The sequence below is a fragment of the Rhamphochromis longiceps genome, linkage group LG15 (genome assembly GCF_057381845.1).
Source record: "Rhamphochromis longiceps isolate RC_006_pf linkage group LG15, R_longiceps_female_GT1.1, whole genome shotgun sequence".
NCBI classification, from domain to species: domain Eukaryota; kingdom Metazoa; phylum Chordata; class Actinopteri; order Cichliformes; family Cichlidae; genus Rhamphochromis; species Rhamphochromis longiceps.
In genome coordinates, this window is record NC_140571.1 from 17,667,372 (window position 1) to 17,688,779 (window position 21,408).

General features: G+C 39.7%; 1 protein-coding gene across 4 annotated transcripts in view; it reads right to left on the bottom strand.

The window, feature by feature from the left end:
* ryr3 (ryanodine receptor 3) overlaps nucleotides 1-21,408 on the bottom strand; it is a 112,013-nt gene that overhangs the window by 2,541 nt on the left and 88,064 nt on the right. For 2 of the 4 annotated variants that reach the window (XM_085383106.1, XM_085383104.1), the window contains 38 exons: nucleotides 20,572-20,770; nucleotides 19,882-19,976; nucleotides 19,480-19,625; nucleotides 19,173-19,260; nucleotides 18,984-19,076; nucleotides 17,213-17,380; nucleotides 16,743-16,802; nucleotides 16,512-16,646; nucleotides 16,136-16,248; nucleotides 15,067-15,163; nucleotides 13,927-14,039; nucleotides 13,641-13,692; nucleotides 13,507-13,563; nucleotides 13,319-13,418; nucleotides 12,961-13,040; nucleotides 12,781-12,857; nucleotides 12,626-12,699; nucleotides 11,674-11,688; nucleotides 10,285-10,365; nucleotides 10,061-10,149; nucleotides 9,830-9,958; nucleotides 9,627-9,731; nucleotides 9,044-9,125; nucleotides 7,598-8,880; nucleotides 7,445-7,497; nucleotides 7,200-7,362; nucleotides 7,005-7,091; nucleotides 6,408-6,608; nucleotides 6,198-6,328; nucleotides 5,666-5,708; nucleotides 4,765-4,892; nucleotides 4,386-4,446; nucleotides 4,153-4,299; nucleotides 2,880-3,014; nucleotides 2,170-2,326; nucleotides 2,003-2,067; nucleotides 985-1,085; nucleotides 858-909 (listed from right to left, as the gene is read on the bottom strand). In XM_085383106.1, the coding sequence (XP_085239232.1) occupies nucleotides 858-909; nucleotides 985-1,085; nucleotides 2,003-2,067; nucleotides 2,170-2,326; nucleotides 2,880-3,014; nucleotides 4,153-4,299; nucleotides 4,386-4,446; nucleotides 4,765-4,892; nucleotides 5,666-5,708; nucleotides 6,198-6,328; nucleotides 6,408-6,608; nucleotides 7,005-7,091; nucleotides 7,200-7,362; nucleotides 7,445-7,497; nucleotides 7,598-8,880; nucleotides 9,044-9,125; nucleotides 9,627-9,731; nucleotides 9,830-9,958; nucleotides 10,061-10,149; nucleotides 10,285-10,365; nucleotides 11,674-11,688; nucleotides 12,626-12,699; nucleotides 12,781-12,857; nucleotides 12,961-13,040; nucleotides 13,319-13,418; nucleotides 13,507-13,563; nucleotides 13,641-13,692; nucleotides 13,927-14,039; nucleotides 15,067-15,163; nucleotides 16,136-16,248; nucleotides 16,512-16,646; nucleotides 16,743-16,802; nucleotides 17,213-17,380; nucleotides 18,984-19,076; nucleotides 19,173-19,260; nucleotides 19,480-19,625; nucleotides 19,882-19,976; nucleotides 20,572-20,770 (5,055 nt within the window). The remainder of the gene's footprint in view (nucleotides 1-857; nucleotides 910-984; nucleotides 1,086-2,002; nucleotides 2,068-2,169; nucleotides 2,327-2,879; nucleotides 3,015-4,152; nucleotides 4,300-4,385; nucleotides 4,447-4,764; nucleotides 4,893-5,665; nucleotides 5,709-6,197; nucleotides 6,329-6,407; nucleotides 6,609-7,004; nucleotides 7,092-7,199; nucleotides 7,363-7,444; nucleotides 7,498-7,597; nucleotides 8,881-9,043; nucleotides 9,126-9,626; nucleotides 9,732-9,829; nucleotides 9,959-10,060; nucleotides 10,150-10,284; nucleotides 10,366-11,673; nucleotides 11,689-12,625; nucleotides 12,700-12,780; nucleotides 12,858-12,960; nucleotides 13,041-13,318; nucleotides 13,419-13,506; nucleotides 13,564-13,640; nucleotides 13,693-13,926; nucleotides 14,040-15,066; nucleotides 15,164-16,135; nucleotides 16,249-16,511; nucleotides 16,647-16,742; nucleotides 16,803-17,212; nucleotides 17,381-18,983; nucleotides 19,077-19,172; nucleotides 19,261-19,479; nucleotides 19,626-19,881; nucleotides 19,977-20,571; nucleotides 20,771-21,408) is intronic. The other 2 variants (XM_085383107.1, XM_085383105.1) reach the window with 1 other exon arrangement.

Here is a 21,408-nt window from a genome sequence, read left to right on the forward strand (position 1 = left end):
TCGCCCTTATATGAAAGACGTTCAGTTTGTCTTATTTATTTATTTCTTTTTTTTAAGAGAGGAACGCGTGTCTGTGTTTATGCAGTACTTTTGTTAGCACATTAGTCACTCGCTCATGCTCCCTCATCAGGTCTGTCTGTTCTTGGCCCATGAATAGACTGACTGCATTCTTGTTTATAAATCGGTGGCTTGTAAGCAGATTAGCCTCAGAACTTTTCCTTCCCATCATTACGTTTTTGCAATTGCACTATCATGGTAATAAGCCTTGCATAGTAAATCTGGCCCTTTGTGTCACAAATTTCAGATGGTCTGACTGCAAACGATAGAACACTTGTTTAGTTGCATTAATACTATGATGATATATGATGTTGTGAAATAGTTTCATCCCATCTGCAGTGACTATATATCCCGTCAGTAGACAGATTAAGGATGTAGCTCAACGGCATGTCAGTGATTACACTGTTTTTGTGACTTATTCACTCCTAGTAGCTGAATGCGGTCCTTTGCAGCTTAAAGGAATAACAACTGCAAGCTTTCTATTTCTTTGCTAAATTTGTATCTTAAGAAAAAGTACACGAACATCAAACAGAAAACCAAGTTGAATCTCAGGTGCACAACAATAACAACTTAATATCAGAAGTCAAAGGAAGCCCACGCATTGCTTCTTTCTCCAGCAAAGCTGTACCTTGTGCAACATTTCAACCCACTTGATATGTTGCATAAGTAAACCTACTGAAGTTAGAGTCTGTTACATTCCAGTTTTTCCTTTTGTTCTTTTGAGATTGGTCACAGACGGCAGATTATGCATATCGTGTTTAAAATGACCAAATACTACAGACTGGTGTTCGCTCACATACCTGACCCGTATGCTCAGTCTCATCCTTGTTAATCAGATACATCAGGAAGAACCTGCAGACAGGAGGCACAAGTGTTAAAGGGGGAAAACTTCAGTCACATTACGTTTGGTCATATTTCTGTACTTACAGGTAGTTGGCTAGGTTGTGTTCTTGTAAGGTGTGAGTTTCAAAGCCATGAGGCGTCCGGTCAAAGTAATCATTCCCAATTCCACAGATGAAACATTTGGTCTGGAAGACAAATGAGTGGGGATCGAAAATTAGTGATGACTGTCATCATCCTATTTGAACCTGCCAAGTAGATTTCTGCTAATCAGTTTTTTCTTGTGAAATATGTTAAAAGAACAATAATTTGAATTATTGAAAGCTAAAATGGAAACAAATGCAAATAGATGCAAAACAAGAAAAAAGTTTGCCATACATTCTGGTCAAGTCACCTTATCAACATTTAAAAACAACAAGTATTGACCAAAGTGTCGTACAACTGAGAGAATAAAACAATTGGAGCAATAAAACATTATATTACAGACAAATAGGAGAAAAATGCCTAAATTAATTATTGCCTGCAGTTATTTGTAATATTTATTCTCAGTTAATTTATCAGCACATTTATTTATTTGTGCCAGTTTTGTTCCTCTGCACAGTGTGGCTCACAGGAATAGACAATTAATTAGACAATTAAGTTAGTCTGTGGCACAAGGGGATAAACTAACTAATGAAGAAAACACTCAAAAACAATTCGAGTTGGATTGACTGACTATAGGATTATTACATCACCAGCAGTGTAGTGACCAGAGACTGTTTAAAGTCAATGATATTTGTCAACTTCACGCAACGATGGGTGAAATAATCACCGGTGATTAAAAGTCAAGTTAAACTTTTCTCTATTTTTAGACAAACAATTGAACCACCAATGAGAACACAGGATTCCGGTCATTAAAGTTATGATGGGGTTGTAAAAGCATTAGAGGACAAACAGGTATCAAAGGTCTGTTTGCAAAAACCATCAGCTAAAGAGCGATGGAGGCAAATAAATTGCTTCCTGTGTTCATGCTCCTTAACTCACATAAAGCAGGAAGGGAATACTGTCACTTACTGACGCAACAATATAGCTGGCAACAGACAGCTTGGCTAGAGCAGAGTCTTACCTCCATGTCTTCTTTCACCTGCTCCTGTTGGTCTCTCAGCTCACCAAAGGCATCAATGATTAAACCTGAAGAAAGGTGCAATTCTCTGTTAGAGGAGCATGAGAAGAAAACAAAGACCTGTGTGGTTTTTAACTTAAACGCAGATAATGAGAAATAGTTTCACGTACCCTGGATGATGGCCAGCAGGATGACGATGACAAAGAAGAAGAAGGTGATGTCGAACAGGATGCGGTAGAGCTCGTATGGGTCTCCAGCTGGGTCCTCTAACTCATCTCCAATACCTCCTCCAGCTCTCACACCCACGTACATGTGGAACATATAGCACTACAGAGGGGCGGAAACAGGCATTAAAGGAAGCTACACCTCATTCAGTGTTGGCTGGGAAGTATGAAAGTGGAAACTTCTCTTTTTTCATTCTATATTTCAAACTACAAAACATGGCTGAAGACTGAGTGTCACTGGAGATGCAGCTGGAGGTTCTGAGCCATCTATTACAGTAAGGTTAAAAAAAAAGGAGTCATCAAGGTCTACGTTTTACAAAAGATTATGAAAAATCGTTTGTAAGCTGTTACTGTACTTCCAGTATAAAGACTCTATTTAGAGGCTTCATTTGTAGAAACATTAACTAGGAAATAATTTATAAAAGATAAGAAAATGCTGTCCAATAGACACCTTCTACCTCTGGACCCTGAACAAGGCTAAGAGGCAAACATGTTCAAGTCAACCATTCGAACTAAAAGCCCCATGTTTTTTTTCTTTCAGCTCAAAATGTGTCCTTGCTAAGGAATGAAGTCTTTCATTTTCACCACAAAAGAAAGGTATTTTTCAATTTTCAGCCACTTTCACATGAATAGGCACCGGAGGTGGTCAGACATACCGTCATCATATCGTCGCACTTCATGTCGGGCTCGTCTTCATCCTCGCTCTTATTGTAAAACTTCCTGAAGAAGTTGAAGGCCACCACGGTGTAGAGATAGACGACCACAGCCAGCAAACCCACAGTCAGCACGAGCTGAAAGGAGAGGAGACTCATTTTAATTGGATACATTTTATCTGAAATTCTTTTAATCTCAGTGACGATTAGAGGCAACAATAGAGGAGACAGACTCGTCTCAGAGGCACAATTGGGGCCTTCCTTTTTGTTTGACTGTAAATTTTGAGAGTAATTTTTGCAGTTTCTGTCAGACTGTAGAAAAGTGTCAATGCTACTGTGGGTTTTTTTTTTTTTTCTTCAAATAAAGTTCTGCACTAAAGTACTTTCTTAGCTTTCATCAGTATTCAGACTTTCAAGACCTTCAGAAGTGCAAGACCCAAGGTTTGTGCCATCACACATCATCTTTCCCCGTTGATGCTTTGCATATGTATACCATCTGTTTTATATACTGTCATTCAGTCCAACTGTCGAAACTGTTGAAAAGAAGCAAACTTTAACTCCAGTCTGACATATTTCATAGTGTTAATAGGGTCGTGCCCTGTCTTCCTACATTAGACAAAGATGAAGCCCTAACAAGCCTTGGCAACTAAATGCCTGAGCTGATGAGCCGACAGAATCAGACCATCATGTTCTGCAGAAGGCTTCGTTGAACATCAAGTAAAGAGACAAACAGCAACAATAAAAAACCAAAAAAAACCCAAAACATTATACTGTCATCCATCTCTTTGCTCATTTAGCAGTTAGTTTTTAGGCACCTCCTGACAGCTTTTGGAGTCAGTAGGAATGGCCTATTCCTGAAAAATCTGCATGAATGTTCCAACAACCTCAAAATAAAAGCAAAATCTTGTGTCCTTAACTGTTTTATGTCTTTTTATTTATTTCTCATGACTGTTTATCTAATATTCCATGGAGCAGATTTCTGAGCCATTCCTTGTTTGTATTATTTTCATGATCTGATTATATTTATATTCAGTATGAGTCACGATGCTAGTTCTTTCATCCCTGTTTGGTCTCTGTTATGTATCATAGACTCAGACAAAGATTGTTTGCTGAAACAAATACATTTTATACAGTTTTGAAACTTTTTAAAGATGAGCCAAAAATGCACCAGGAATCATTTCTTTCATTGTTTGAGTTCAAGCGAGTAGAACGCTTGTATTGTGCAATTGTTGCTTTTCCTTGAACTCTGGCTCCCTCTGCTGGTAAAACTACTTGCCTGCTTGCCATTGTGAGTAACAGATGACAGGATGGTGCGAAGGGTCTTGAATCCCATGGCGATGTCCAGCAGATGAGCAGCAAAGAAGAAGTTGTTGAAGTGTCCAAAAATAGACATGGTGGTGTACCAAATGAGATACAGGAAAGACTGGAGGAGGAAAAGGTAAATATTTTTTTATGAGGCTCTTTTTGAACATCACACTGATGGTAGATTTTATGTGGACTTAAACTTACATTGTCAGTCAAGACCACGCCCAGTTTCCAGATGTGGTACTTTGTATCAATGGAGCTCAGCCTGTTGATGACAAAGTGAAAGGCGTTTGTGTTTACATATATATTTAAACTCATCAACAAAAACTGAGTTTGTACTTGGTCAAGTCATGTTAATAGAGATAGATAAGAGTAGGTACAGTTTTGTAGTTTCTGTGGCAGTTCTTGCCAACGACCAGGTGCATCTCTTCAAAATTGTTCATCTCTAGTCAAGGAGAGTCTTAAAAACCCTCCTTGACTGTACTCTATTACAACATTGGAGTCACGTAATGTAATATATAAATGTGTTTACTGCATGCGCATCTCTGAAGGAGGAATAAGAAAACGGGAGGTGTGTTCTCACCAGGATACCAGGGACGCTTCTTTCTCAACAGTTTCCACTGTGGGGTCAAAGTCCAAAGCGCTCTTATCTAGGCCTAAAAGCTCAGCAATGCGTTCTGCTCCATAGAGATCACCATATTTGTTAATAACCTGCACATATAGAGGAGCACAGGAGAGAACAGGTTCATTAGTTAACTTTAACTAGCAATGAAAAAAAACAAAAACTGAATGGCATGCAACTAACTGTGTAGTATCTAATGTAATGCACAACTGCCACCAGAGGGTGGCGTTAATGTATCTACAAGCTGTTCGCCAACCACCATTAGAGGCTCTTCCTACACCTCCAGCTCCATATTTTATTCTTAAGTTGTTTCGAGGGCAGCTTTGCATGTTTCACAGTTCAAAACTATCTTTATTTATCTTATTTAAAAGTCAACACATACATAGTCATCTGACAGTGGGTGGGATGGGGAACAATCTTAGAATAACAGGCGAATAGCTCCCAACAAATCATGAACTGTATTTTTGCTTAAAGTGGCTTTCTATTACTCCAAGCTGTGGGTAAGAAAGTCTAAAGTGTTTGAGAGTTTGTCTAGTATTTCAGTTTAGAGAAAGTGACACTAGTCACCCTTAAAACACAAGTACCCTCGGGGGATTTTGCAATTTAGAAAAACAAATATGTGTTTTTTCCATATTCAGTGTGAGCTACACCGACATTAGTCTAATCGCGCTAAAGGGTCAAGCTTAGAATATAATACAGCCTGCAAACCAGCTTCCCTGACATCGAAGATTAAGCCTAGTCCCAAACTAAGAAGAAAATTAAAAAAATCATTCAAAACTAGCATGAAAAGGTTTTCAATTTAAGAATAGGTTTAATCCCACATTAATCCAGGAAAATGGTCATCTCATTCCTCCACACTCACCTTGCGCTTGATAAATTTGTCCCAGTAGTTGTTTGGGAAGGATCTGTAATGGAAAGTGAACAACAGAGACTCAGTTCACCTGTTGTAATATTGTCTAATATTTAACCCTAATATCAGATATTTAATGATCAGACAATTAACAAATGGAGACATAAATGAGAATCAGAAATCCATCTGGAATTGGTTTATTTATCAATCAATCTGGGCTCAATCTCCGGTTCATCCAGTCCATGTGTTAAAGCATCCTCAGGCAAAATACTGAAAACCAAGTCGCACCCAATGCGTTTATCGGAGTGGGAAAATTTAGTGCTTGGGATAGATAAAAGCCTGGTATGAATATTTATGTGACTGGGTGAAGAAGACAGTAGAAAGCACTTTGTGTGCTATAAAGGTAACAGTCTGACCTCCAAAAGTTGATTCTGTTCATCTGGAAAACGCTACGTCCAGATGAACGTATATTTATATACTATTTTTAAACGAGATAATTTCAAACAAAATCCAAACCACATTTTTAACAAGGCCACAAACTCACGGGGTGTTGATGACAAGTCGATCCCACTGGCCTTTGATATCATCGTCAGATGGCTGCTCAGTGATGTACAGCCCATCAAATTCAAGCTTTCTGGCAATTTCCTTCTCCCTCTTAAAAACCACCAAAGGAACCTGAAATCAAAACACTGGGACAGTAAGACTGCATCTTTTAGAAAGTGACCATTTTCAGCCAAACAAAGGCATTCCCCACCTTCAGGCAGTAGTACCCGACCAGGCAGACGAGCGAGATGACGGTGTGGAATATTGCCAAGAAGCGCAGCGTTGGTAACATGTAGCCGGTGCTCTCCTGAAGCACAAACTCATCCATGTCAAAGAACGTGTTCTCGTCATCCTCTTCGTCAGCACCCCAGCGGTTTTCATCATCAGTTTCTTCATCACTTTCACCAGTGACCTGAAGCGCAAAAAATAACTTGTACACTCACATAATGAATATATTGGGACATTTTTACCAGATGTTTCCAGCTTTATCTTTGCATTTTGACTTCTATGATCATTGGGAACGCCTCCACCGATATGAAGCTTTTCAGGAGTTATTGATTGATGTCTCTCTGCTACAACACAGCACTCAACACGTTGCTGTTTTAAAGGCTGTCTAAACAGACTTTTTTTTATGAAAGTTTTGGTCAAAGTTTTAATGACTTGTTTTAGACTTCCTTGTTTTGTGTTTCTTATTTAAGTGGCAGCGCAAATTCACTTGTGATATTCATGTCATGTCACCTTTTGTCACTTTTCAGTTTTATGGAAAATCTGCGCTCCACTTTGACTGAAACTTTAACGCTTGAGTTACCTTGTAGAAGAGCAGAATGAAGTTGATGGCAAAACACACAAACAGCGCCAGGAAGCGGAGGTTATAGAAGTTACGAGCCAGGTAGTTCTGTGAGGAAAGAAGTTTCACAGTAAGACTAACTATTGATAGCTTTCAAAGTGTGCCCACATTTTAGAGATAACTGCATAAGGAATGAAACCAAGTATGATGACTTACCAGCGTCTTGTTCAGATAGACATCCAGAACTGCAAAAATACTGGACATGAACGCAGGTGCTGGCTCTTTAGGCTGACTTGACCTGGTCTTGGGCTTCTCCTCTGTCACTGGCTCCTTAGCCTCTTCCTCCTTTGGTTTATCCTCCTTCTCTTGGTTCTCTGTGCTGTATTTATCATTTTTTATTTGCTTTAAAGTTAATTTTATTTTGATGACAATTACTTTTAATTTCACTTAGTGTTACTCACTCTGCTTTTTCTGGTTCGTTCTCAGGGGTTTCAACCTTCTTGGCAGCAGCTTTCTGCAAAGAACAAAAACAAAAAAACATTTATATAAGATGAGAGGATGGATGGAAGGGGGAATTAAAGGCAGATATCTAAGTTGTGTTTGTGACTATGGACCTTCTTATGATCAGCGGAGGGCTCAGCACTCAGCTCGCAAACATCCCCCAGGCCTGGCTCCACATGTTTTCCTCCTTCTTTTTTAGGCGCGTTCAGCATCTCCATCATCATGTCAACCTCTACAACGTCCCCTGTTGGTGCCATCGCTATGTCCAGGTTTCCTAATGATTCTATAGCCTCCACTTTCTCTCCCTCTATCACATCTCCGTGGATGCCGAACTGAGTCGGGTCAGGCATGTTTCCAAGGATGTCCGTCACCTTTATGTTCTTGGCTCCCTCGACTAAACCTCCACCAAACATGGAGGACCAAATGACGTGGAAGAAACCAAAGATGAGGCTGTAGATACCCTTAAAAAACCCAGTGAACAGCATCCAGAAGAAGGCAAAGAAGCCTGTGATTATCTCCTTGATGCTCAGCTTCTTGAGTTTCTTCAACTTCTTGCGCATGTTTTTAATGGAAAACATCTGGCGGACGTGTGCAATCTTGCTCTTGACTGAGCGACATGCGGTGGTGAAGGCAGAGGCAGACTCCAGGGCGTGCTCTTCCTCTGCAGTCAGCTCTTCCAGGATGCTGTGTCCATCTTCCTCTTCGTCCTCTTCGGGCTGTTCAACCACTTCTGGCTCAGAGATCTGTGAGGCCAGCTGCATCTCAAAAATGGTGTCCTCGCAGAAATTCACAAACATCTCCATCTTCTCGCTCTCTCCGCCCTCGTTCACCACGTCAAAGATGAACTGACGCTTGGATTCTTTCACCTGCGGCTTTTCCCACTGCTCGCGGCTCGACTCGCTGATCTCAAAGTAAACCCTCTCGATTCGCTTTGCGCTGCCCATGATTTCAATACGACCCAGGTAAGGCTCAAAGTAACTAAGCACACTTTCAGCCAGATCTAAGAAAGTGGCAAGTCGGGAGTCATGCGGCATGTGTTCAGACAGGTTGGTCAAAAGGACTGCCACGTTGAAACCGATGTCTTTGGCTGGCTCGTGGAACCGCTCCACAAACTCCTTGTAGTTGAACATGTCATTCTCGTCCGCCTCTACACACGAGAGCAAGAATTCGATCTCAGACTGGCTGTACTGCTTCTGGCTCTCCATGGACTTCTGGAACTCCTTCTTAGAAATGATGCCTTTACACTCAGGGTCATACTCCTTGAAGTTGTCAGAGGTCGTGAGATCCTTCAATTTCAGGAACATGTCGAAGAACTTGAGAATCATCTCCACATTGCTGGAAGACTCCACCAGGGTGTCAACCATCTGCTTTCCAATTGTTCCATTAACCACATTACCTGGGAAGTAAGGCACACATTTTATAATCATACACAAAGACAATGACATATGTACTTAAAAGACAACTTTTTTTGTACATGTGTATTTAGTCTTTAAAGCCCAATTATTTTTTTCTGTTTTTGGTATTTTCTCCAAAATTACATTAAAACTTCAGGCTCTTACCCTCAAGCAGAGACAGCAGCATGACCACCATGTCTTTCTGTAAGTCCATCAGTTCTTTCAGCAGCTCAATTTGACTGGCATCCTACAAGTACATGGTCAACTATCATTCAGTGGTTTGTCTTAAGCAATTAGCCATTTGCACTCAATGTTTGGTGTTATCATAATAATAATAATAATAATAATAATAATAATAATAATAATGGATACTTTATTGATCCCCATGGGGAAATTACTTGTTTTTCTCTGCATTTGACCCATTCACTCAGTGAAGCAGTGGGCAGCCCACTAAGCAGGCGCCCGGGGAGCAGTGTGTAGGGACGGTACCTTGCTCAGGGGTACCTCAGGGTAGCCGTTAAGTGGATTCGAACCGCCGACCTTCCGATCATGGGGCAACCACTTTACCTACTGAGCTATCCCTGCCCCCTATGGCATACTGTATGTAAGTATCATAATAAGAAATGACATGTTTTCTGCTACAAAACAAACTACATGCTGTGGCTGCAATGCTCTACTTAGCGATGCACCTCCTCACAGAAATGAGAAAGTCTATTAGCCTGTTACAATTGTACAAGTTGCATCATACCTGAGACAGCTTCATCTGCATGTTGGCGAAAACATGCAAGAAGCCCACCACTGCATCCCACAGTCTGCTGTGTGCTAAACTCTGCTGGTTCCCAATACATGGACCCTGCAGGAAAAAAATACAGTGAAGAAAAAAACATCATGAAATATTTTAATCCCGACTTGACAAACTCAACAGTGCTGAGCGAGAGATCAGCATCTTACCTGGATGTACTCAGTCAGCGAGTTAAATATCTGCTTTGCTACAGATAACGCTTTGGAAAAGTTTCGCTTTCCAGTTTCATCAATTACTTCTTTGCCAGAGTAGTACCAGTAGAAGTCACTGATAGATTCCTGAAGGAGAACCACAGTGAGAAACAGGTCAAACAAACGCAATAAAGATGGTGACGATCATACTAAAGATGGATCCAGCCCTCAGTTTTGTGCTTTAATCACCTGAAGACGGAGCAGATAGTCCACAGTGCTGATAATGATGTTGACTGTGGTTGTGTTTCCAGTTTGGGTTCTCAGAAAATTCTGGAAATCTGAAAGATGAACAAATATTCTCAACGCCTCGATGCTTTTTTGTAAAACCGGTGCAATAAACTAAACTTGTGCAAACAAACTCTTGTGTTTCCGATGAAAACGTGCATTTGGAATAAACTCAAAGAGGGCCTCACCTCCATTGTGGCCCTCGCACAGAAGTTGCAAAAACCGGAAAAGATCTTTAGTAAACTCATCATTCTGTAGCACCTTGGAGCCTTGAGAGGAAATATTTTGGTGAACACAGCTGAAACTCTGCAATACTTACTGGTAACACTTCATATTGCAGTCCTTGTAATAAGTGTTAGTTAACAGCAGTAAGGCTCTTATAAGTCCTTCTTAAGATGTTAATAAGATGTTATATACATAGCATACTAAACAATAACATATAATAATGTATTATAAACTATGAACTTAATAGCCAACTATGTTTTCTTTGCAACTGTTGCATTTAATGTGAGAACAATGGCTTACAAGGTTAGTAAATATATTATTATTAACTTATTAATAATGCTTTTCATAGCTCTGTCATTCTGTCCACTATGTTCTTAATAAATTAGACATAAAATAATAAAAGCTAACTTAAAAAAACAACGCATACACTGTAAAAGGTGGTTAATTTGGGTTGCATAATGTTAATAATCATTCTGTCAGGAGTTACAAGCATCTTATTATACATTAACTAACACTTAATACAAGAACCTTATTATAAAGCATTACCTTTTTATTTCAACATGAGAAGGAATAATAACAATAATAACAATAATACTAATAATATGTGAATCTCCCCTCAAAAGCAATTAATATGACGCAAGCAGGACAGGTTTCATGTTCCAAACATTTTGAAGTCTGGGGCCTTTAGATTGCAGATTCAAAACTGAATCCAAAGTGCTTTTTTTTTTTTTTTGTAAAAATGCTCTTTCCTTAAACAACAGTGAAACACTAGGACATTTCCATAAGCTGGAGGAAGCCTGATAACTTTCACATGCAGGCCATGACTGGGCCTGACAAAGAGCGGACCGACGGGATTACCTAATTTACTTTAAAAATCAGCTAGTCAACAGAGCTATATGAAATGAGCACAGTACAGTTCTTTAAGCATATAAAACCATGTGAAAGTTAAACATCTGTATCATAACCAGCTTTGTGAAATAGGCCCCAAGTAGAAAGCAAGACAAAGCTTTTTAAGGCTGTGGAATGATCCACAGACCTTCAAGTCAAACCCTTTGGAAGTGGCACTGATAGCCTTAGACTGACATATTTGAGCATCAGTAATAGGATTTGCATTAGTAAATGTTAACATGAAGGGAATGGGAACAAATATCACAGAAAAGGACAGTCAGTGGATTCTGAAGATCCACTTTCTGTGTACTCTAACAGTTGGCATGCACAGTGTCTCCCTATAGGCATCTGGGGAAGGGCAGGGCTGGGTACCATATAAAGCAAGGAGTATGGACCACAGATATGGAGGGGACATTCAGGGTGAAAGCATAGCCATATCAGCATGATCTAAATTTGCTATTTACCCCGCTCAGTGTGGACTGCCATCGATGGGTTTTTAAAATGACAGGAAGGAGACGAACAATACACGAAGACATAAGCAAAAAGAGAGGACATTGAGTTACAATACCAAGAGATATGAATATATCAGCTACTAGTGAAAAACAAAGACATGCAATTAAAAAGAAATTTGTTTTCTGATGGGGAGAAAGAAAAAAAATAAAAATCATAGGCCTGGGTTATTTCTATGTACCATCTAATAAGATGAGGACCAAATAAGAATTCAGTCATGGTGAAAAGTTTGTAACGTTAACAGACACGAGTAGTAACAGTGAACTGTTAAACACAGAACTCAGTGGAAATGTTTAGCAGAGAACTGAATGATGAACAAACAGACGTTTGATGTGAGAAGCATCAAGTGAAGAGTGCTTTTGTTGGAAGTTAGAGAGAGATGATAGGTCTTGTTTTAATGCTGGACCATGTCCTCTAAGACTAAATATTTTTATTTAACCTAACCTTCATTAAGAAACCCATACAGTAACCCAATATAATCCCATATCTTCCACTGTATAAAGTCCAAAAATATATATACAAATGTAATTTACTTGTACTTTGATTACTGCAAAAAAAGACAAAGACACCACACTGACAAGCAGCAAACTATTTCTATTAATCAAAATTTACATCCATAGCAATTAAATTTTGATTTCAAAGGCCATACAGAAACTATGAATTAGCATTAATTAAGAGCTTTCAATAGATGCTGATGTTAAAGTTGGCATGGTTCAGCATTAGTTCATTGAGGGGTGGGGAAGGGTATAATCTTCTGTTGGGTGTAATCAAGGATAATATCAGGTGTTTCAGCAGCAGGCGTCTACTCTGAGAACCTCAAGAGAAACCGTCCACAAATATGGAGTTTGAAAGAGAAAACAAAGTAGATGTCACACAATGCATCTAATGAAAGTCCACTTCACTTACTAGAACCTTCCTCTGTCACCATGCCGAGTCCTTCTGCTTTGTTCTGTCTCTCAAATGCATTCAAGTCCAGGACACTAGGAGAAGAACCTCAAAATCAAATATGAGCATATGAATCATGCGTTTGTTTCCAGGAAGAATAATATCATAGTACCGACCTGCAGGACTGCATTAGTCCTGAAAGACTCTTGAAAAAGCCTGCATCTCTTTTTTCTTTCAAGTAATTGAGCATTTTCTGCGATGGGTGAAGTAAAGCATTACAGTCTTGTCAAAAAAATGAAATGGGAAATTAAAGTCATAAACTGGCGGTATGTACACACAGTGCAGAATGACCTCACCTGCTGAACTTGCACGTTGCCTCCATTTAGGATGGAGATGCCCAGTTTGAGGGTGCAGGTCACCATGGGGCCCAGACGACCTGATAGCAAAAATTTAAGATAAAAAAAACAAAAAGCAGCCAGTTAAGGTAATTCATAATCTCTACAAACAAATACAAGCACGCACTTCTCTAAATATAGTTACAAAGTGCTTTACAGATCACAAACAGGTAAAAATAAGGCATGAAAAACTTAAATGGAGAAGACAAGGAGGACAACTTAGACCTCAGAGGATTAAGAGCAACCATTTTCTGCTGTAACACTGCTTCGGACACAACAGTAAATCAGCTGCGTAGCTGAGTAAGAAACAGATCATTACCTTTACTGGAGCTGATCATCTGCAGCACCATTTCAGCAGCGCCACGAGCGTGCAGCCTCGCCTGCTGATAAAGGATCTTCTGCTTTTCCATCTCCTTCTCCTGAGGGACGAACACACACATACAGTAATGAGGAAAGCTACATTTTAAGGAGACTGACCACCTTTCCTACAAGCCCCCACCAGGGTACCTCGAATGTCTTTTCTTTCCCTTCTTCCTCTTCTTCTTCCTCATCCTCTGCACAGCTCTGAGAACACAAAGGCTCGCTTCAGGGTTTGATTTCATTTGCTGATAATTGATGAATTAAATTTGAAAGAACACTACCTTTGCCATCATGTCTGCATACGCAATATACAAAGGATCTTCTTCCAAGTGACTGAGAAAAAAATAAAGTCATGTTGTGTTAATATCATATATTCTGCTGGTTAAAGTACACAAAACGGACAAATTGATATTGATTAAATGTTAGACAATTATCACAGCAGCTACCTCACAAACTTGGATACACAAAAATTAAAACAGGCCACGGGGCAAAATATGTAATATGTGCTCTGGAAGTGATTAAAAAAAGTTTGCTAATTGCTTAAAAGCAGAGTCATAACCATCTCACCTTCTTTCTGTCAGAGCATTGTGGCTGAAGTGCAGAATGAGTTGGTGGAGAGGGTCGGGCTGGATCTCAGCCACCTCCTCTTCCTCCTCCTCCACAATCTTCATTGGTGTTTTCTGCACAGGAGTGAACTATTAGCTCTGCTCAAATCGCAGCTGCTTACTACTCAATGCACGAGACCTTTGATTCACTGACATCTTTGCAAACTCACTGACACTTTCACGCATTTGTCCAAAACACTGAAATGAGTTGTTAACATTCACCTAGTACCAGCATGCAGATGATTTTGATTTTTTCGGTCCTGGTAATCCATGAATAGGACAAGACGTTAAGAGTGACTCATGAACAACAGAGTTGGAACACGTTTTCAAATGCATGCATGTTGCAGCAAACAGATGCAAGCAGTAAGCCGTTGGGTGATATGAATTTGAACATGGGGAATGATCCAGACGGCAAAGGAGCCTAACAAAGAGGGACTGTCAAAACCACACAGTCTTCGAGAGCCCAAACTAATCTGACAGTTTGGTCAAATAAAACTGACAATAAATTAATAATCGTCCGAAAGGAACAGATTATAATCTAATCATCATGTATTTAAAGCTTTAATCAGCGAGAAACCTTTTTTTTTTTATGAATTTGCTGCACATCTGCAAGATCTAATATGAAATGTGATCTTCACATGACTACGCGAGCATGCCACTGATGTCACGGCCACAGAAAGTACTGGAATTTCACCTTCACACTCACACTACAGACTTACAGAGTACAGCAAAACGACAACTGATGGGTTGGATCCAGATCGGACAGCCAAACAGCTAGTGACAGTCTCCTATTGTAGTGAAAGGCCCTCCTTACCACTGCTGTCAGAAAGGCATAGCCTGCTTTTCTAGAGCTGTGAGTGCCGGAGCTGGCCCTGTGTCTCCTGAGTTGATCATGCAGCCTCTGACCCCTGACGGACCTCTGTTTGAAGGGTTTTGCGCGCCTAGAGCGGGGGACCCTGGGTGCTTTGGGCGAGGTCCCCACCCGGGGGCGCTCCCATGGCTCAACAGGTGCAGAGCTAAAGAAGCATTCGGCAGACAGGACTGGCAGAGGGGTGCCAACGCAGGGCACATGGGGCGAGGCCAAGGCTAGCCCAGTACTTACTGCCAGATCCTGAACTAGCTTCTCCTCAAAGGAGTACTCCTCTGCCTCTATCCAAAGTCTCTCATAGGCCGGGATGAAGAAGTTGATAGCACGATGCCTGAGGAGGGGGAGGTGGGGAGGAATGAAGGGGGGTAGGGGAAGGTAAGAGTGGCATTAGGGTAGGTTCTGGTGAGTTTTTGGTGGAGACAGGAAGGAGAGATGTTGGGAGGAGGAAGGGATTACAGGAAGTGCATTTCAGGCAGGGTGGTGATTGGTCAATGTGGGATCCACTGACTCTTCTGACTGGTCATGTTTGGTCTCTAAAATACCTGCAGTTACCTCGTCAAAGGAGCATGCACACTTTAGGAGGGTTTTTGTTTTCTTATCTTAATGAAACTAATCATAATGTTGGAAACCAGCTGATCAACTTAACAAAATCAAGACTGATATATTTCTTTCTGCCTTTCTTCTTCTCTCCTTTCTTCATTGCTTCCTTTAGGGTTCACCTGAAATGAAACAGAGGCCTGCGGCTTGCAGTGCATTTCCACTTTCCAATAAAGCTTGTTTCACTCAATTCTCAGGCTCATTCTACCTGACCAATCAGAATCAACAGTGCAGAGACAGTTGATTGCTAGGCAGAGATCGGTCCACAGCCTGGTGGATGAAGGGGGGAGGTTGAACAGATGAAGCATTCACCCCGTAGTTTCACTTTACCGTCAGCAGGGAGAACAGGCGGTCAAAGCTGGAGGCTTTGAATGCCCTTTCCAGCCAAACCTCCCGATAGCCATTCAGGAAGTAATTATTAATTTTGTATCTGAGGGAGGATGAGGTAGTGTTATGCAAGAAAACAACACAGAGGAGAGAATGTCATTAGGGAGGTGATGAGGGGTTTTACATGGGCACACAGTCAAGAAAAGAAAAATGAGCCCACCCTCCCACGGCTATTTGGTGATCGCTTGTTATGTACGGTTAGATTGAGACAAGACAATGTCTTAACTGGTTTATTTAAATAGAGAATGCCAATATTTAGATATTGACATTTTTTGCGTTGTCTGAAATGTTGCAGGTGTTTGTTTGTTTTTTAACTCACCTGGGTAAATTGTAGAGTGGAGCCATGCGGAAACAAGCCACTACAGCACGTTTACGCTGTTTCGATAGCAGCTTCTGCCACACACACTTTTTATTCCTAAGTGGTTGCTCCACCTAAAAGAGGATAGTAGACATTTGTGACTATACAAGGACGCTACACATAGCTTTTTAACTACCCTTTAAGACTGGGATTATTCTACAACCACAATTCAATTTATTGTAAAAGAATATAGGGAAAAAAATGTCCAGAAGGTTAATGACAAAAGCAGTGAGTAAGCTAGCTGCACAAAGAAATAAAATGGTATTTGAAAAACTGAAATGACTAAATATTCTAGAACATGTCAATGTCCGGTAGTGAACAGTCAATATGTTTTTACCTGCTCCAGATGGAAGACTGCAGCAGAGATGCTCTGGACTCTGTCCACTGTATGCTCTGGGTTTGCTGGTTCCTCGCTCTTCACCACAACATCTTTGTACAGGTTCATCTGCCACTGGACCGCTGGGTCATCAGACTACAACACCAAAATCAATCATTTAAAAAAAGACTAATAAAAAAAAGCACATGAAATCAACAGTTTTATTACCTAATCTACTGGAACCAATCTTACCTTGTCCTGGAGATGGAGATTCTGACGCAAATGCTCCTTCACCTCATCATCTGTGTCTTTCTATGAAGGGACATGCAATGTGGTGTTATTAAAATATTTCTTCATTTAATTAAAACATCAGATTATTTGTGCAATGCAAAAGAAAGCACACCAGCCTGAGAGAAGTGCACCTATGAAAGAAAGTGTCAAAGTATGATGACTGCAGTGCTGATGGGAAAAAAAAGACCAAACTGACTGACCATCTATCATCATCTTAAAGATGGATGCACAGACTACACTCTACCTGTAGACCTACCAGTGATGAGAGCAAGTTGCACTTCATAGTATTCCATATTTTTTTGGACTTGCAACTTCATTAAAGTCATCTATGATCTAACATAACAGACATGTATATGTGGACCTCTGCACGCCGTCCCTACAGATGCTGTGATCTAAAATTCTTTGTTCCAGGTCCTATTTTGTCAGCTCACCAGGCTGTAGCGTATCTTGGCCAAAGAGACGAGCTCCTGGTCTCCTGGGGTGCACATGTTAAGGCCGATGGGTAGCATCTTCTTCAGGGCGGCTACAATTAGAGACGTTTGAATGGAGTAGTATTCACCACGTCGGAGCTTGTGTTTCCTCTCCTGGTCCCCACCTGTCTACAGAGGTTAAGAAAATATAAGAGACATAACATAAGATGACTAATGTGAGAGCTGAAGGTAATCAGAGACTATAAAAATAATGATTATTTACCTTGACCTTAAACATACCTTTCCTCTTAACATTTTCTTTATTGTCATTATTAAAGTTCTTGAAAATTGAGAGTTTAGATCAGTTTGACACCTGAGCTTTTTACTCGCATGGACTTCCACATACTGATTAATATGAGCATCAATTCTTAAAGTGTGTGTGTGTGCGCGCATGCGTACACAGACAGACAGACAGACAGACAGAGCAAAAAGTAAGGGAAAAAACGGAATAGATCAACCAGGTTCTCAAATCACATTTAAGTCATTTTATAATAAGGGGGCAAAAGGTGTTTCACCTACAAACCATTCAAAAAGATGAATCACAACCGAAGGGACCAAAGTGGAGTCTTTCACCATAAATCATTTAGCAAGCAGAGTCCTTCAAAAGGTGAGAAGCTTTAAAAAAAAAATTAAAAAAAATTCTTCTGTGAGAATTGAACCAAGACACTCTGAGAGTACCAATAAATCAAATGCTCAGCCAAAACAAATAAACATCGAACTCTCTCTGTGTCAGCTGGTTGAGAGGCTGCTGGACGACACGCTGTCATCATCTAGATTTTTAAGAGACTTTATTACGACAAAAATGTCAAATGTAAACCTAGCGTAGGTGTGAATTTAGGGGTGTGAACTCACTGAGTTGATTCATAAAACAGCTCACATTTGCATATTTGTCTTGTTCAGCATGTGTTAAAGGGGCGATTAAAAACATAATAAAGTGCTTGTTCAAGTAAGTTTTCTTTACATTAGCAGAACCTGTGATATTGGAACATCAACAAAGGATATTCAGGTTATGCTTTTCCAAAGTGCTGATATTATAAAGGAAAGAAGAGCTACATGAATTCAGCTTAAACCCAGAGATGATTAAAATGTACTGTCCTTTATCTCCCTCATGAATAAAGACAAAGGTCATCTACAGTCTTGTGAAAAAGAAAGTTGTTGAATCGAGATTTTAACAGGATGCATGGTCCTGTGAAAACTTTAATTTTAACATCACAGTATAATAAAGTCCCTCCTTAAAAGGAAAGAGTCTTGAATGAAAAATATTCATGTTATGAATTCATATTAAAAGAAGCTCAAAGAATGATTATTATCATCTGATTACCCATAAAATCTGATCAGGACTTCTAACATGGTTCATTCTCAGCAAGGCGATAATATTTGTGAACACTTGCTATTCATTAAATCTGGTTAGTCTGACCTTATGACATTTTTCTTATTATCAGTTAAATCTATAGTAGGATCTCGTCCAATAATAGCATGTTAAGTAATATTTCATATTTTCTTTTTTTTTAATGACATTTCTTACTTTATCAGATTCAGTTATATTGTTGTGAGCATCAGTTAGTGTCTAATCATTTTTACATTTTACATCTCTCTTTTTTGGATTTCTTTGTTTCAGCCGAAGCTGAGTGATACAAAATTAAAACTAAAGATATTTTAAAGCTGTTCTCACACCAAGTTTCAAATCATTCTGACACAGGAGCAAGTCAAAGACCCACATCCCCATCTTTACCTTAGACATCTTAGTCTTGCCTTCACCAGTTAGGAAGCCCAAATTGTTGATTTCATTCTGAACCACAAAGTTTTGCTCCTCACGCTTAAAGTTCTGGATTCAGAGAACAAAGAAATAACGTGACTGGAATTAATGAGTTAATCTTGGTATTGTAACTATTATCATGAAAGACTGGACAGCGAGGCTTACATGTGACTTGCACCAGAGGATGAAGATCTCAGCCACCATCCTAAAGAGCTCAGTGGAGTCTCCATCCGGCTCCTTCAGCCACCTGGACCTGGAGTGGACAAAGACATGAAGCATGTTTAGCTGGAAGGACTTAATATTTGTCAGATTACATCTGTGCAGGACTGGACCAAAAAACCCCAAAGCAAAACAAACAAACAAAAAAAACCCCTCAGTGTATTGAATGTTGACATAAAAATTGCAAAATCACTAAAATCCACTAAATAGCATTTTAGAGATGGTCAAGAAGTAGCGTGTATATATTTTGCACCTGTTGTTGTCCACATAACGAATGAGCATGGGGTAGAAAGCATAGAGGTCCCTGCAGAGCACAGCAAACTCGTCCAAGATGAGCAGTTCTGCCTCCTGGTTGTCACCTTTGCTGTCAGCTTTCAGCAGCTCCTCTTCAGCCACCACCTGCATATGCAGTGCATAAACAACAATCAGTTTATTAGTATGAACATCTTCAATAAGAATCCCCTCTCTCCATCCTCTCTCTGAGCAAAGAAGTATTTTTATTTTCCAAAAAGGATGTAAATTTACTGAATGTTTACACCACAACTTCAGCAGCTATTAATTGAGTAAACAAAAAGTACTTGAACCACAGACATCACTTGACAGTGGATATAATGTGCAACTACAACAGCATGTACAGTATATTTTAAGCGCTCACCTTCACCGTCTTCTTCTTTAATTTATCCAGTGTGTGCAGGAAATGGGTTCTGAGCAGATCTGCTCCAGCTTTGCAGATGATTGGCTGAGAATAGACTGTGAATAAACATCCGGAAATTATTTTCTCAGCTGAGACACTGACATTTTCAAGAATAGAATAGAATAGAATAGAATTCAACTTTATTGTCATTGCACATGCACAGGTACAGGGCAACGAAATGCAGTTTGCATCCATCCAGAAGTGCTTTAGTGATATAGATATATTACAATATATATTAGCAATAGTATAGATATGTAAGTATATTACAGAAATGGGTCTATTATGGTATGTTATAATGTACACGGTATGAAGTATGTTGTGAATATTCTATAACTATAAGTATGTACAGGCTGTAGTGAGTACAAGCTATGTACAGGATATAAATATGAAAAACTATACAGAATATGAAATAAATAACTTTACAGAAATCTGAGATATACAGCTATACAGAAGTGAGAACTATGCAAGTTGTAAACAATAATAAGCCAGCTTTTGCAAAAGGTCTGAGTCACAGTTTTAAAGAACACAGGTGAAAAGTCATCCCTTGATCCCTGGAAAAAAGATGTTAGACAGCATCTCCAAATAACTTATTAGAATCCCGCGACTGGAATACATTTACTGACTTCTCTAACAATAATACTGGGGGCTTACCGGCAATCCTCTTCATCCAAGGAGCATCATCAATGCCCAGGTTGCTGTTGAGGATCTTGAGGATATTTCCCAGAATGATGCTGAGGTGTTCAGAGGTCACCATGGTGCAGCACTGAGTATCTGGGGGCGAGTTCTCTGGACCTTTCTCCCACCAGTAGGACAGATAGTTACACAGCATGGGAAGGATTACCTCTATAACCTGCAGCAAATGGGCAGAAGGCTGAATGTCTGAATCAGAGTGTGTGTACTGTGACATAAGTGAGATTATCAATGCACAGCTTCCAGAATTGATTTTATATTTTTGCTATGTTTTTTGTATGTCGTATTTTACATTTATTCAATAATATTAAATAAAATACCAGTTGATTAAAAGGATAGTTAATATTTTATTTCACTTATAATAACTATAATAACAATCAAAATTAATGGAGCTGAGGCTGAGATGGCCTGACTTCCAGTGGCCTGACCTTTTATACTTCACATTGAATTGAGCACTTCCAATAATACAAACTAATAGCATGTAAAGTCAAACCAAATCAAATCAAATCACTTTTATTGTCACATCACATGTGCAGGCACACTGGCACAGCACATGCGAGTGAAATTCTTGTGTGCGAGCCCCACAAGCAACAGAGATGTGCAAACACAACAACACAAACGAGCAAAATACAAGAATGGCCAACCTGAAACTAATAAATATATGTACAATATATAATAGTGTATGCATTTCTGGATGTGTATACTAAATATTTTCCTACGTGTGTGTGTGTGTGTGTGTGTGTATACACATTTTTACAAATTAAATAGTAAAAAAGTAGTCAGCAGTTGCAATAAAAA